The sequence below is a fragment of the Prionailurus bengalensis genome, chromosome C1 (assembly GCF_016509475.1).
Source record: "Prionailurus bengalensis isolate Pbe53 chromosome C1, Fcat_Pben_1.1_paternal_pri, whole genome shotgun sequence".
In the NCBI taxonomy this organism is placed as follows: Eukaryota; Metazoa; Chordata; class Mammalia; order Carnivora; family Felidae; genus Prionailurus; species Prionailurus bengalensis.
This window is the reverse complement of record NC_057345.1, coordinates 50,636,008-50,648,348: the sequence shown is the minus strand read 5'-3', so window position 1 is coordinate 50,648,348 and position 12,341 is coordinate 50,636,008. Positions and strand designations below refer to the sequence as shown.

The 12,341-nt window shown below is 38.7% G+C and overlaps 1 protein-coding gene and 1 pseudogene across 2 annotated transcripts in view; both read left to right on the top strand.

Moving 5' to 3' along the window:
- Positions 1-5,084, top strand: part of TM2D1 (TM2 domain containing 1) — a 52,511-nt gene extending 47,427 nt beyond the window's left edge. Inside the window, exons 6-7 of one of the 2 annotated variants that reach the window (XM_043575136.1) lie at positions 224-353; positions 2,316-5,084. In XM_043575136.1, the coding sequence (XP_043431071.1) occupies positions 224-334 (111 nt within the window). In that variant the 3' untranslated portion in view covers positions 335-353; positions 2,316-5,084. Of the gene's footprint in view, positions 1-223; positions 354-1,753; positions 2,282-2,315 lie in introns of those variants that run through there. The other variant, XM_043575138.1, reaches the window with a different exon arrangement.
- Positions 5,085-5,194: 110 nt separating this feature from the next.
- Positions 5,195-6,254, top strand: LOC122480578 (annotated as a pseudogene).
- The last annotated feature ends 6,087 nt before the right edge of the window (positions 6,255-12,341 follow it).

The window sequence follows — 12,341 nt, the reverse complement described above, 5'->3', positions numbered from 1 at the left end:
CTCTGGGGGCCCTGAATTTCAGTCCTTGAGGCCTTGTGATCCTGTGAATTTCTCTAGTATCCTTTCCAGCTGCATGAGCCACTGAGTTACTGTATTTGCTTAAGTTAGTTTAAGTGTATTTTGGTGCTACTGAAATAATTTAGTAAGAACCAAGAAAAGTAAACACAAATTATTGTGAACATATCTTTTGTAAAGTGATAATTTTGAAAATTTTCTCTTCTAGATTGTTGGACCTTCAGATGGAAGTAGTTACATTATAGATTATTATGGAACCAGACTTACAAGACTGAGTATTACGAACGAGACGTTTAGAAAAACACAGCTATATCCATAAGTATTTTTTAAAAGAAACAGTAAGTAATATGCATATATAGTCTTTATTATAGTATATCACCTGTATAAAATTATGAAAATTTGCGAACCGTAGGAAATTTAAGGAGACCATCTAATGTTATAAACCTCTCATTTTGCTTATGTGGAAACACAGGTCTCCATTTGCCTGAAACATCTCTAGTCTTTTGTAGAGCTTTTTTATGTACACTCATTGTTCCTGCAGTTTCTGATTCAGTCCCTCTTGCTTTGCAGACATTATGGCTAGAAGACAGAGTTCACAACAAAAAGATAACGTCAAAGCAAAAAGATATTTCATAGTATTATAGGATGGTTCTGGAGAAAGCATGTGTTGTAGACATTTCAGTACAGCATGTCTTTGCTTCTGTCCTGCTTTCCTGGGGTCACTATGATCTTTAAACCTCTTTCTTCTTCCCTAAACCTGAAGGTTAATTGAGACTCAACCCTGAATAAGTACTTATTCTAACCTAAAGTTTGGCCCTGCCCATGAGAATTATTAATTGGCCTTAGCTTTAACGAGGTAATACACCATGGCCCCTGGGTGACTCAGTCGGTTAAGCATCCAACTTTGGCCCAGGTCATGATCTCACGGCTCGTGAGTTTGAGCCCCATGTTGGGCTCTGTGCTGACAACTCACAGCCTAGACCCTGCTTCAGATTCTGTGTCTCGCTCTCTTTGCCCCTCCCCGCTGCTCACACTCTGTCTCCTTCAAAAATAAATAAACATTTTAAAAAATTAAAAAAAAAAAAAGGTAATATACCTGGATAAGTCAGAGATATCATCAGTCTTCCTGGCTCAATTCTCTGATTCTCTAGAACTCTGCTACTCCAAGGTTTTAATTTTCAGGGCTGTACCTTAGTCTATTCTAATAAATTATCTTCCAAGAATGTCAGGCTGTTCTCAGGGTTTTGGTAGACTATCAGAAAAATGATTCTCTAGCACTATCTCCTCTGCAGTGGTGAAGTCCTGTATAACATGTAGGGTGCAGGGTACTTCTTAGGTGACAGTTCACATTGAACCACCTAGCAGCTTTCAGAGAGAGAAACACAGGCCAGGTGTTCTGGCCACAGCCATAGCCCTAGGGTTTTCAGTTGATTCTATCTCAGAGAGTGCTTCTAGAGGCCAGGAAAGGAACAGACATTTATTTTCTATGCTGCAGTGTATAAATAGGATATGTAGTATAATTTTTGCCACTAAGGTAGATTTTTTTTTCTCTTCTCACAGTAATATTATGAGATATGCTTTATAGTTAGTGTCATGAGGGTTGAACAGTGCCAGACCCTGTCAGGATGTGAGGAATTTGTTCAACTGTCCAAAAAGTTTTTCAAATCTTTTCCTATAAAGAGTCTTTGGGTTCAATATTGAAATGAAGCTCAGAGATCCATCTGTCTCTTCTTGCCAGGGAATAAGTTGAGCCCTGGGGACGTCGAGACTAAGATACAACTAATCAGTACAGAACTGCCTCTCGAATCAGTTCTTCTGTGCCTTCCACTGGTTACTGTGCACTGCCCACCCCACCTCAGCCCCACCAACTCTGTCATTTTGCAATATGCATCTTCATTTTGGAAATCGTTATTCCTGCTCTATGGGAAGGGTTGTGTGGTTTCACATAGCCCTATTTTCATCCTGTAAATTGTTGTGTCTCTTTCAAAGTATACAGATTGTTTTCAACATGGTGAAATTAAGCAACTGCAATTTAGAAAGCAGTTTCATTCTCTGTGGCCTATTAGATCAACTTTTAATTGGGATTCCAGACTCCGATTTGATATTTAAAACTTGAAGGGCTCATTGAGAAGGCAGATCTCTGCACTGCCATTCACATGATCTCCTACAGTAAATATGGCAGTGTTCCAAGAGAAAGAAAAAAATGTCCTGAGTAAATGAAACGTTAAAATGTGCATCTACGGTAACCTCACTGGACTCTTAAAATACTGTGTTTTAATGCATTTCTTTTTCTGTTTTAGGATTTGGGCTTCCTTGATTTTAAGGAGCACTCTCAGTATGTGGGTTTCCAGATTTTCCTTTCTCTTCACACATCACTTTATGGATTCTATATAACTTTGTATTATTGGTGATATTTTGTTTTGTTGTTTTACTTAAAAGCATATTATTCTGAGATTTATTTAATTGGACTTTCTTTGAGAACTGTATGATAATAGAGTCTTTCTCTGGCTACTGTCTCTATGAGATAAATAGCTTATTACCCCGATATTCCTTAAAGTCTTTCCTAATGGCAGGTTGCCACTTGTCATTTTTGCTTCTGAAAAATAAAAATATGGCCTATTCACATTTTTTAGCTCTTTATTGTCAAGAAAACCTTAAATGTTGAATGTAGCTGTCTTCTAAATTTTGATCCTTCAAAACAGCTAATCCGTAGTGTGAACAAATCCCATTACTATATTGCCTGGGGCTGCGGTCATGTATGAGAACCCACCTGTTTTTCTGCGGCTTTCAGATCTGTCTCTGCCTCCGTATCCAGGGAGCGAAAGATCACTGGGGAGTCTGAAACCTTGAGGCAACGCGGATACTTCTGGCACTGATTCAGGCCTCTGAAGTGTGAACTTTTTCCTTTTTGCTTTGGGAGTGATGCACTAGCTTTTGGAAGACCAGCTGCTGACTCGTCTAGCTCAGTGCAGTTATATTTGAAGCTGGATAGACAAGGTGGGAACACCAAACAGATGATTAATGTCTTCCATCTGTTAACACTGCCAGGCAGATGCCGGCACAAGTGCCGGACGTGGTGCACCAGTGTCTGAAGGGAAGGAAGCGGCACCTGAACGCTGGCACGGCCTCTTCTTACCGTGCTTACAAGGGTTTTGGGAAGATGGAAATACACGAAATTTTATGTGCTCATAATACCGCCGAGGTTTTTTTAGTAACAGGCATAACGGCTTCACAATTACTTGAGTCCGGGCTCCCCAAGAGTAACACCATAATTTTTTTTATCACTCATATTACTCAAAAGCATACAGTCTAGTACAGTTGGCTTCCTAACATGTTAGTCACTCAGCAACAGTTTCTGCAGTTGGCGGGTGATTATTAAGTATTGATATGTGAAGTGAATTTGGATCGACTCCTCATATACACAAGGAATGGGCCCTTTGATTCCTTCATTGAAATACTGAGTGTCTACTACATGGGAGGTACTGTTCTAGATGCTAGGATGCAGCAGTGAACAAAAACATGAACAAACATCCCCTCCCTTAAGGAGTTTACGCTCCCCTGGGATCTGTTTTCACAAGCGATAGTATTTTGGGCTGCAGTTAAGCTAGCTGGTAGATGCCCAGTTTCTAGTATTTCCTAGTTCCTTTTGTTTGCAGACAGTGCTTTGAAGTTTAACCTCAGGATCACCTAAGTCCAGATTTGAAGTCTACGTTTCTCTAGCCGTGTACGGTATGAGAAATCCCTGCAATCGAAGCTTGAAAAAGTCCTCTTGATTCTTGCATAATTGTTCCAGTTATTAACTTGGCCAGGGGGAAAGTCTGTTTCAAAGCAGGTGGTTCTCAAAGTGTTTATTCAAATAAGCTATACTCCAAAAGGGTTGTAGGTAAAATCTAGAAATAAAGTCTCTTCACAGTGCATTCTTAAGCCTGTAGACTTTATTTTCTTTATAATTTCCTAAATTTATATGACAAGAACACCTCAGCTTTTCCACTTTGCTTAATTCCCTGTTGCCTAAAATATGTACTTCTGTAACAAATGGTTTTTCTGTGTCTTATTATTTATTTTTTGTGTGAATACATTTAATACATGTAATTTCAGTTTTTGTTTTATTTTGCTTTCATGGAGCACATTTTATTATGGCTATTTGTTAGTAGTATCTCTGAGTACAAATTGTATGTTAAGGCCTCTGTAGGAGATGTTTTATATAACCCTACTTTTAGAGCAGTGGCCAAAATTGTGAGAGATGAATTAACTCAATCATTCCTTGGGTTACTCCTAAACCCTCTAGGATGGAATGGAATGGATTCTTTCAATGCTACATAAACAGTTAGTATTTCTATAGAAATATTTACAAATGGTACTGCTTTAGCCTGAAAGAATTAATACAGTTTCCAGAAGTACCTCTTTACCCAGGAGGGTTTCTTACCTACAGTATATTAGAATAAAAGATCTTTTTAAGACTTCAAAGATTGTGCTATGTGTATGGCTAGCATCTGTTCATGGGATTTCTAGGACTATAAGAAATACCGGTTTGTGGGTGTGTTTTGTTTTTGTTTTGCTTTACAAAAAAATGCATGTCTTTTCTCCTTATTTTAACCTAGATGCTTAAGGCTAAGTTAAGTATATAATACTGATAAGCAACTAGGAAACTACAACAGATCTAATAGCAAGGACTAGCAAGAAGAAAAATTAGTTCTTAAAAAGTACAAGTCTAAGGTGTTGGTTCCTCTTCCTGATTCAAACATCTTAACTGTAGATGTTCCTCAGGGTTCTGACACCTTCTCCTTTTCTCCCATTATCTCAGCATCTATTTTGCTTTTTTCTATTTACAAAATTAATACAACCCTAATGCAGAAATTCTGGGAAACACCAAAAAGTGGAAAGAAGAAAGCTCATTCCATAGCTCAAAGACAACAATGTTAGTGTTTTTATGTATGTCCTAGTAGTTTTTCCATGCACGTATGTACATTTTCTTCACAAAAATGATATAGTACCCATACTGTTTTGTAGCCTGCTGCTTCACATTGTAAAGATTTTTCTATTTCAATAAATATTCTTTTACAACACCATTTTTAATGGCTGCAGAGTACTCCATGTCTCCAAGTCATAATTTATGTAATTCCTTTGTGTATTCTTTGGTATTGAAGTTATTACAATAAATGAGCAATACATGTTTATGATTCTTTTTCTCTAGAATTGCCATTCTTAGTCAAAAAGTGCTCATACATTAAAGTTCTAGATACCCATATTAGTCCTAGTTAACCAGGGTTAACTGGGTTAACTGAAAGAATGAGGTCAAACAGCCCAGAGCCAAGTTCAAACAAAACCATAGTCAACTCTCAGTTGTCCTGGTGCAGATTAGCTGTAGATCAGGTACTGCAGGGACTTGTAAAACTACCCCTGCTCTGCAGTCAGGCCACTGCTCATTGGTACTAAATTCTGTCCCTCCCATCCCCAAGGGGCTGTAGAAGAGCAACTGTTTGAGAACAGGATGGCTGCTGGAGAAAGGATGTGGTCATGAGTATTGAGGAATGGGATACTGAATAGTTGACTGAGTTATCTAACGCCCTCCAGAAAGCTTCAAGACAGAGGCATTTTAAGGAGGAGTAAGTAGGGGGTGATTCCAAAAGAAACAATAGGGTGGCGTGAAATGGGGAAGCAAAAGAATGTAAAAAAGTATGCGACTATGAAACAAATGCAGAGATCAGAGCCTTAAAGAGAAGGACAGATTAAAACAAAGCAAGAAAAGAGAGATCCCAGTGCACTCAAGGAAAGAGAAGCCCCCCAACATCCTTCCTGCTTAGTCTTAAAACACAGCTGAGCCCCCTTTTCCATTGTTATGGTCGATACCAACTTTATCAACTTTTCCATTAAAGCCAAACTCAACTTAGTACAGTCAATGATGGACTGTTGTCTATATGCCAGGCGGATCCCTTGTATAACTGACTGTGTAATGGCCGAAACTGAGAAATTGGGGCAGAAGTAAGGATTGCTAAGGATCCAAGATTTGAATGATTATCATGCACACACAAAGGAACCTATGCAGATGACTGCTTAGTACAGAGAGTAACTCAGCAAGTGTTACATTGTGGCCACAGTTGACCAGTATCTTAAAGGAAGGATCTGGAAGATCCCTGGGTTTCCCATCATGTACATGTCTAACCAGATAAATATGGAGCCCCTCCTTCTAATTCTTTAAAAAAAAATTTTTTTTTTAACTTTTACCTATTTTTGAGAGACAGAGCATGAATGAGGGCAGAGCAGAGAGGGGGGAAACACAGAATCCAAAGCAGGCTCCAGGCTCTGAGCTGTCAGCCCAGAGCCCGATGCAGGGCTCGGACCCACAACTGTGAGATGATGACCTGAGCCAAAGTCCAACGCATAACAGCCTGAGCCATTCAGATGCCCCAGCCCTCTTTCTAATTCTTAAAAGATAGAGTACCTCTGACTTCCTTTACCATTTTTTTCTGTTGCCAGTTCATATAGCAATATGCTATAGCATGAATTATTATTCCACGTACCCATTTGCTCTGTTATGAACTGAGTATTGTTAAATGCACTCAGTTTTTGATGTTGTTTTGGAAAAAAAAAGAAGTAGAAAGCTTATTCATAATGGTCTTTATTCTCCCATACTAAGAGGGGAAGGGAGATAGGTAAATTTGGAAAGTGAAAAAAGTTACTAATTAGGAATGAATAAAAGAATTTGGGGGGCGTCTGGGTGGCTCAGTCAGTTGAGCATCCTACTTCAGCTCAGGTCATGATCTCATGGTTCATGAGCTTGAGCCCCACATCTGGCTCTCTGCTGTCAGTGCAGAGCCTGCTTCGAATCCTCTGTCTCCCTCTCTCTCTGCCCCTCCCCTGCTCTCTCTTGCTCTCTCTCTCTTTCAAAATAAATAAACTTAAAAAAAAAAAAAAAAGAATTCTGAACAGCACTGAGTACCCAAATGAGTCCTGGATTAATGCGTTTGTAGCTAAATTGATGAGCATGGTAACAGTTATTTCTATTCCCTCTCTCTCTTTTGCGTAAGTAATCTCTGTGCCCAACATGGGGCTCAAACTCACAACCCTGAGATCAAGAGCCGGATGCTTTATTAACTGAGCCAGCCAGGTGCCCTCCTATTGTCTTTTTAAACAGAGCCTCGTGTTTGCTTTGTTAGCACATATACTAAATAGAGCCTAATATCTTAATTCTTAGTAAACTATCAATGCTCTTAAAGCTAGTCATTGTCTGATGGAAACAATGTTATCTGCCTTCTTAGAAAATAGATATTTTTAGGAAAAAAAATAAAAATATTCAGGCTTATAATAAATACATAACTAATAAAAAGAAAAGTTAAAAAAATATTGAGGCTTAAAATCTTAACATTTCAAGATTTTAACTTGTTGAAAGTTCCTTTTATCACTCTCCATGTGCAAGATGTTATACTAAGTTCATTTTACATATTTTTCCTTTTTTTTTTTTTTTCATTTTAGAGAGATGGTGTGAATGGGGAAGAGGAGCAGAGGGAGAGAAAATCTTAAGCAGGCTGTATATTCACTGCATAGCCCAATGTAGGGCTCGATCCCACAACCCTGGGATCATGACCTGAGCCTAAATCAAGAGTCAGATGCTCAACTGACTGAGCCACCCAGGTGCCCCACTCATTTTATATTTAAAATGATTTAGTCCTATTTCTGTAGGATCCTTCTAAACAGTTAATATCATTATCCCCACTTTCCAGATAAGTAAATTGAGTCCCACAAAAATTGAATGACTTGTTCAAGGCCATGAAATAAGTGGTGAAGTGAGGATTTAAACCCAGGTCTATATCTGCTATCCTGCAATGTGATAGTTATATCTATCTAATTCTATGAGACGCTGCTAATGATTGTGTAATAAGAGAGTTTTCTTACCATGTTTTTTTAGTGTTATCAGTATGGCAGTTATTTGCCTATACTGAGCCTTTTTGCTTAACTAATAGTTTGCTGGTTTAAAAAAAAAAAACTTATTTAGGGGCGCCTGGGTGGCTCAGTAGGTTAAGTGTCTGACTTCAGTTCAGGTCATGATCTCACAGTTCATGAGTTCAAGCCCTGTGTCAGGCTGTGCTGACAGCCCAGAACCTGGAGCCTGCTTCGGATTCTGTGTCTCCCTACCACTCCGCCCCTCCCCCACTCATGCTCTGTCTCTGCCTCTCAAAAACAAATAAATGTAAAAAAATTATAAATAAATAAAACTTACTTCCTTAAACTTCTCCACTTTACATCATGCAGATGCCAACATGTTTTATGAATATCTAAATGAGACTGACAGAGCAATGATTTTCCAAAACCCAAAGATTTTTCTGTTGCCACCTGATCTGATATTTGCAGCACTTTCTGGACCAAAAGTCTGATTATGTTTGTATTACAGGGAAAGAGATGTTAGGTAGGACCATACTGTCACACTCTGCTTTAGTCTTGCTGAGGTCAGATGATGACAGAGATATCTGTAGATGTTTGCAGGTGATTTTTATTTAGTTAGGGTGATTTTTTTTTGGCTTATCTGAATTTTCTAATTTTTCCACAATAAACATGCATTTTTTGCATGCACGTATTTGGCAAAATAAGTAATAGTATGGGTAAATTAGAAGAAAAAAACCAAGAAAGTCTTGTTCTTGTCTTCTCTCCTTCCTCAAGATACACTTACCCTAATCTCTGATGTGACTCTGACTTTAAACAATAAATAGTACATTTAAAAGAAAAAGGCTTTTTGTCTTCTGTCTTTGTCACTTGTTTTGTGACTAAGCACATAATGGTTCTTAGCCCATCTATCTTCATATACTCGGGGATAATAATGGGGCATCTGGTTGGCTCAGTCAGTTAAGCATCTGACTTCGGCTTAGGTCAGTCAGGATCTCACAATCCATGAGTTTGAGCCCCACATCAGGCTTTGTGCTGACAGCTCAGAGCCTGGAGCCTGCTTTGGATTCTGTCTCCCTCTTTCCCTGTCCCTCCCCTACTCTTGCTCTGTCTCTCTCTCTCTTTCTCAAAAATAAACATTAGAAAAAAAATTGTAATATGTGAAAAATAAATAAATAGGGATAATAATATTAATTAGGTGATGTTGAGAGATTAAGAAGACATAAATAATAGTCACTATTTATTGACATATTTTAAAGGAATAGAATGATGGTGTTAGACATTGGGTGGGGGTCGGGTGTCCATGTGGAATTTGCAAGGGCTTCCTCATACTTGGGCTACAGTGTGGTCACATGTTGAGTAAAATACCAGTGGACTCGAAAGTTCCTTTTACAGAAAGAAGGTGAGATGTGTTCTTGGGACATTGTGTACCTACATTTTTCTTACCTCCACTATTGTTATGGTTATACATAGCCACTCTGTAATAAGGGCCAAAAATGTCTTTCTCAAAAAAGTAGTCTTGTTGGTACCTGTCACTCCTTGAAGACTTTCCTTACATAAGGAAAGGCTGCAATGTTGCAGATTTTGTTTTTGCTCTTTAATATGAAGTTCTGTGGAGATATTTATCTAATACATTTAGAAAGGTTGCTATGAGGCAGAAATGTTGCTACTTTCAGCCCAAATTAAGGTTAATTGCAAGCAATTGCTATGCCATACAATGGAATGTTGCTTTTGCCCTGTCAGTGTTAGCAATATATGCCAAGCATGTGGAAATTAAAACTTGAAAAATGATTAATGTTAGAGCTCTTTGGCTGCATGTGCCAAAGAAAAACGTTGTCTTACCAGAACATTTTAAAAAGTGTGTGGCGTTTGGAACTTTTAATCATGTGAGCCCGTTTTACATTTAACAGGCTGTGATTATGACGGCTCAAGGTACTGTCTGGTTTTCAGACAAACCTCAAAATGTGACTACTCATTTGAATGAATGAAATCCCTTTATTATTGCAACATTAGAAACATTCGGGAAATTGGCATGAATTCTTTATATGACTTGTGATCGAGTCAAGGTGTTGGAGTGAAGTGGCCTGAGACATCCCACAAATTGTTCTAACTAAATGCAGCAAGTCTTTAAAAAGGAATTCAAAACAAATGAATTTATTGTTTATTAGTTCTCAACTATATATTGGCCTCCTGCGTATGCCTTCTGGTCCTGCCCATGTATGTATATGTACAGTATATTCTCCACACAGCAGCCAAAGCGATAAAGGCAAATGAGAATGTTACATTCATGCTGATTTTTTTTTAAATGTTTATTTATTTATTTTTGAAAGAGAGAGAACAAGAGGGAGATGGGCAGAGATAGAGGGAAACAGAGACTTCCAAGCAAACTCTGTGCTGTCTGCACAGAGCCCATTGTGGAGCTCATGACCTGGGTGGAAATCAAGAGTGGGACGCTCAACCGACTGAGCCACCCAGGCGCCCCATCTTTCTGCTAATTCTTAATGGTTTCCTGTCATGCTTCAAATATGCCAAAGTGGTTCCCACCTCAAGATTTTCATACGGGCTCTTTCCTTTGCCTAGAATGCTCTTTCCCAGGTCTTTGCAAGGCTTGCTTCCTCATTTGTTTGAGTCTCTGCTCAACCCCCCTACCCTGACTGTCCTTTCCAAGTACCACCCCAGTCAGTCCTCCACTGATCATTCTCTGAGACCTTATCCCACTTCATTTCTCTTCACAGCGCTAATGCTAGCTGAAATGATGTGCATTTACTTATTTTCTCTTTTTTTCCTCTACTAGAATGTAAGCTTGGTGAGAGCAGGGACTTTCTCTTGGATATTGAGGTACCATCAGTGCTTAGAACAGTCTCTGGAACATAATAAGTTCTCAAAGGATATTCTCACTAGAATGGCAACACTAGAATGGGTTAGTAGGAATGTAAATTAATCTGAGATTAAATAACCTGCTTTGAATAATTTACTTTAGGAGTTGGCATCCAAATATGATTTCAACCCTAATTCTTGTCTATGGGGAGGAAATGAGCCTCTGCCGATTTACTCAAGTCCTTGATGGTCCCAGTGCTTAGAACAGTGCCTGGCATAGCATAAGAATTTTATCAACATTAAATTCTTACCATAGAATGGGTGATTGCTAGAGGTGGTTCTCAAAAAAAGGCCAGCAAGTAGACTATCAGAGATAATAGGAAGGAGGTGGATGGGGGGGGGGGGTCTGGGGGCTACTAAATCACCTAATTTATGTCATATTATTATATGTCATTATGTACTTTCCTGAGCTGATTATCTTGTGGTAAGAAGAATAATAACCTTCTGGAGCTATCCACTTCCTAATCTCCAGAATCTGAGAATATGTTACTTTATGTGACAACAAGGACTTTGCACATGTGATTAAGTTAAGGTCTTAAAATGGGAAGACTATCCTGGATTACTTGGGTTGGTTCAATACAATTACAAGAGTTCTTATGAAAGAAAGGGGGAGGAAAGAGAGCCGAAGATAGATGACTGACCGGGAGGCTAGAAAGTAAAGCGATTTGAAGAATTCTGCACTATTGTCTTTGAAGACAGAGGGCAGGACCATAGGCCAAGGAATGTAGGTGGGCACAAGAAGCTAGAAAAAGAAGGAAAGGCATTCTCCCCCTGGATCCTCCAGTTTTAGTGTACGTGCTGCCCAAGTCAGCACTGCCCTGAAGCCTGCGGAGGAATAGAACTCTACTGATATCTTGATTTTCACCTGGTAAGACCCGGTTCAGACTAGTAATTTCCAGAACTGTAAATTCTAAATGTGGGTTGTTTTAAGCTACTAAGTCTACTGTAATTTGTTACCGCAGCACTAGGAAACTACTACAGTTGGTACTTTCAAAGTGAGTTACTTATAGATAGCATGTTGCTGGATCATCCCTTTGTTTCCATTCTGCTGGTCTTTGTCTTTTAATGGATATGTTTAGATCATTTGCATGTAAATTAATTACCGAGGTGTTAGGGCTTAGGTCTACCATTTATTACTTGTTTTTTGTCTTTCTCTGTTTCTCATTCTGTTTCTCTTTTTTGCCTCGTGGGCATTACCTGAACTTTTTTTTTTTTTTAATCAATATTTATTTACTTACAATGCTTTTGAGCATATCACCCTGCATAATTTTTTTTTAGTGGTTGCTCTGGACATTACACTATATATACATAACTTATCACAGTGTACTGGTATCAATATTTACCTCCATTAGGTCCCTTTACCTTTTCCACTTTTTTTTAAAAACATATTTTTAAAGTAATCTCTACCCCAACCTGGTGCTTGAACTCATAACTCCAAGATCAAGAGTTGTATGCTCCACTGACTTAAGCAGCCAGACACCCCCACCTTTTCCACTTTTAAAATGTCACAGAGGTGCCTGGGTGGTTCAGTCATTAGCATCCAACTCTTGGTTTTGGCTCAGGTCATGATC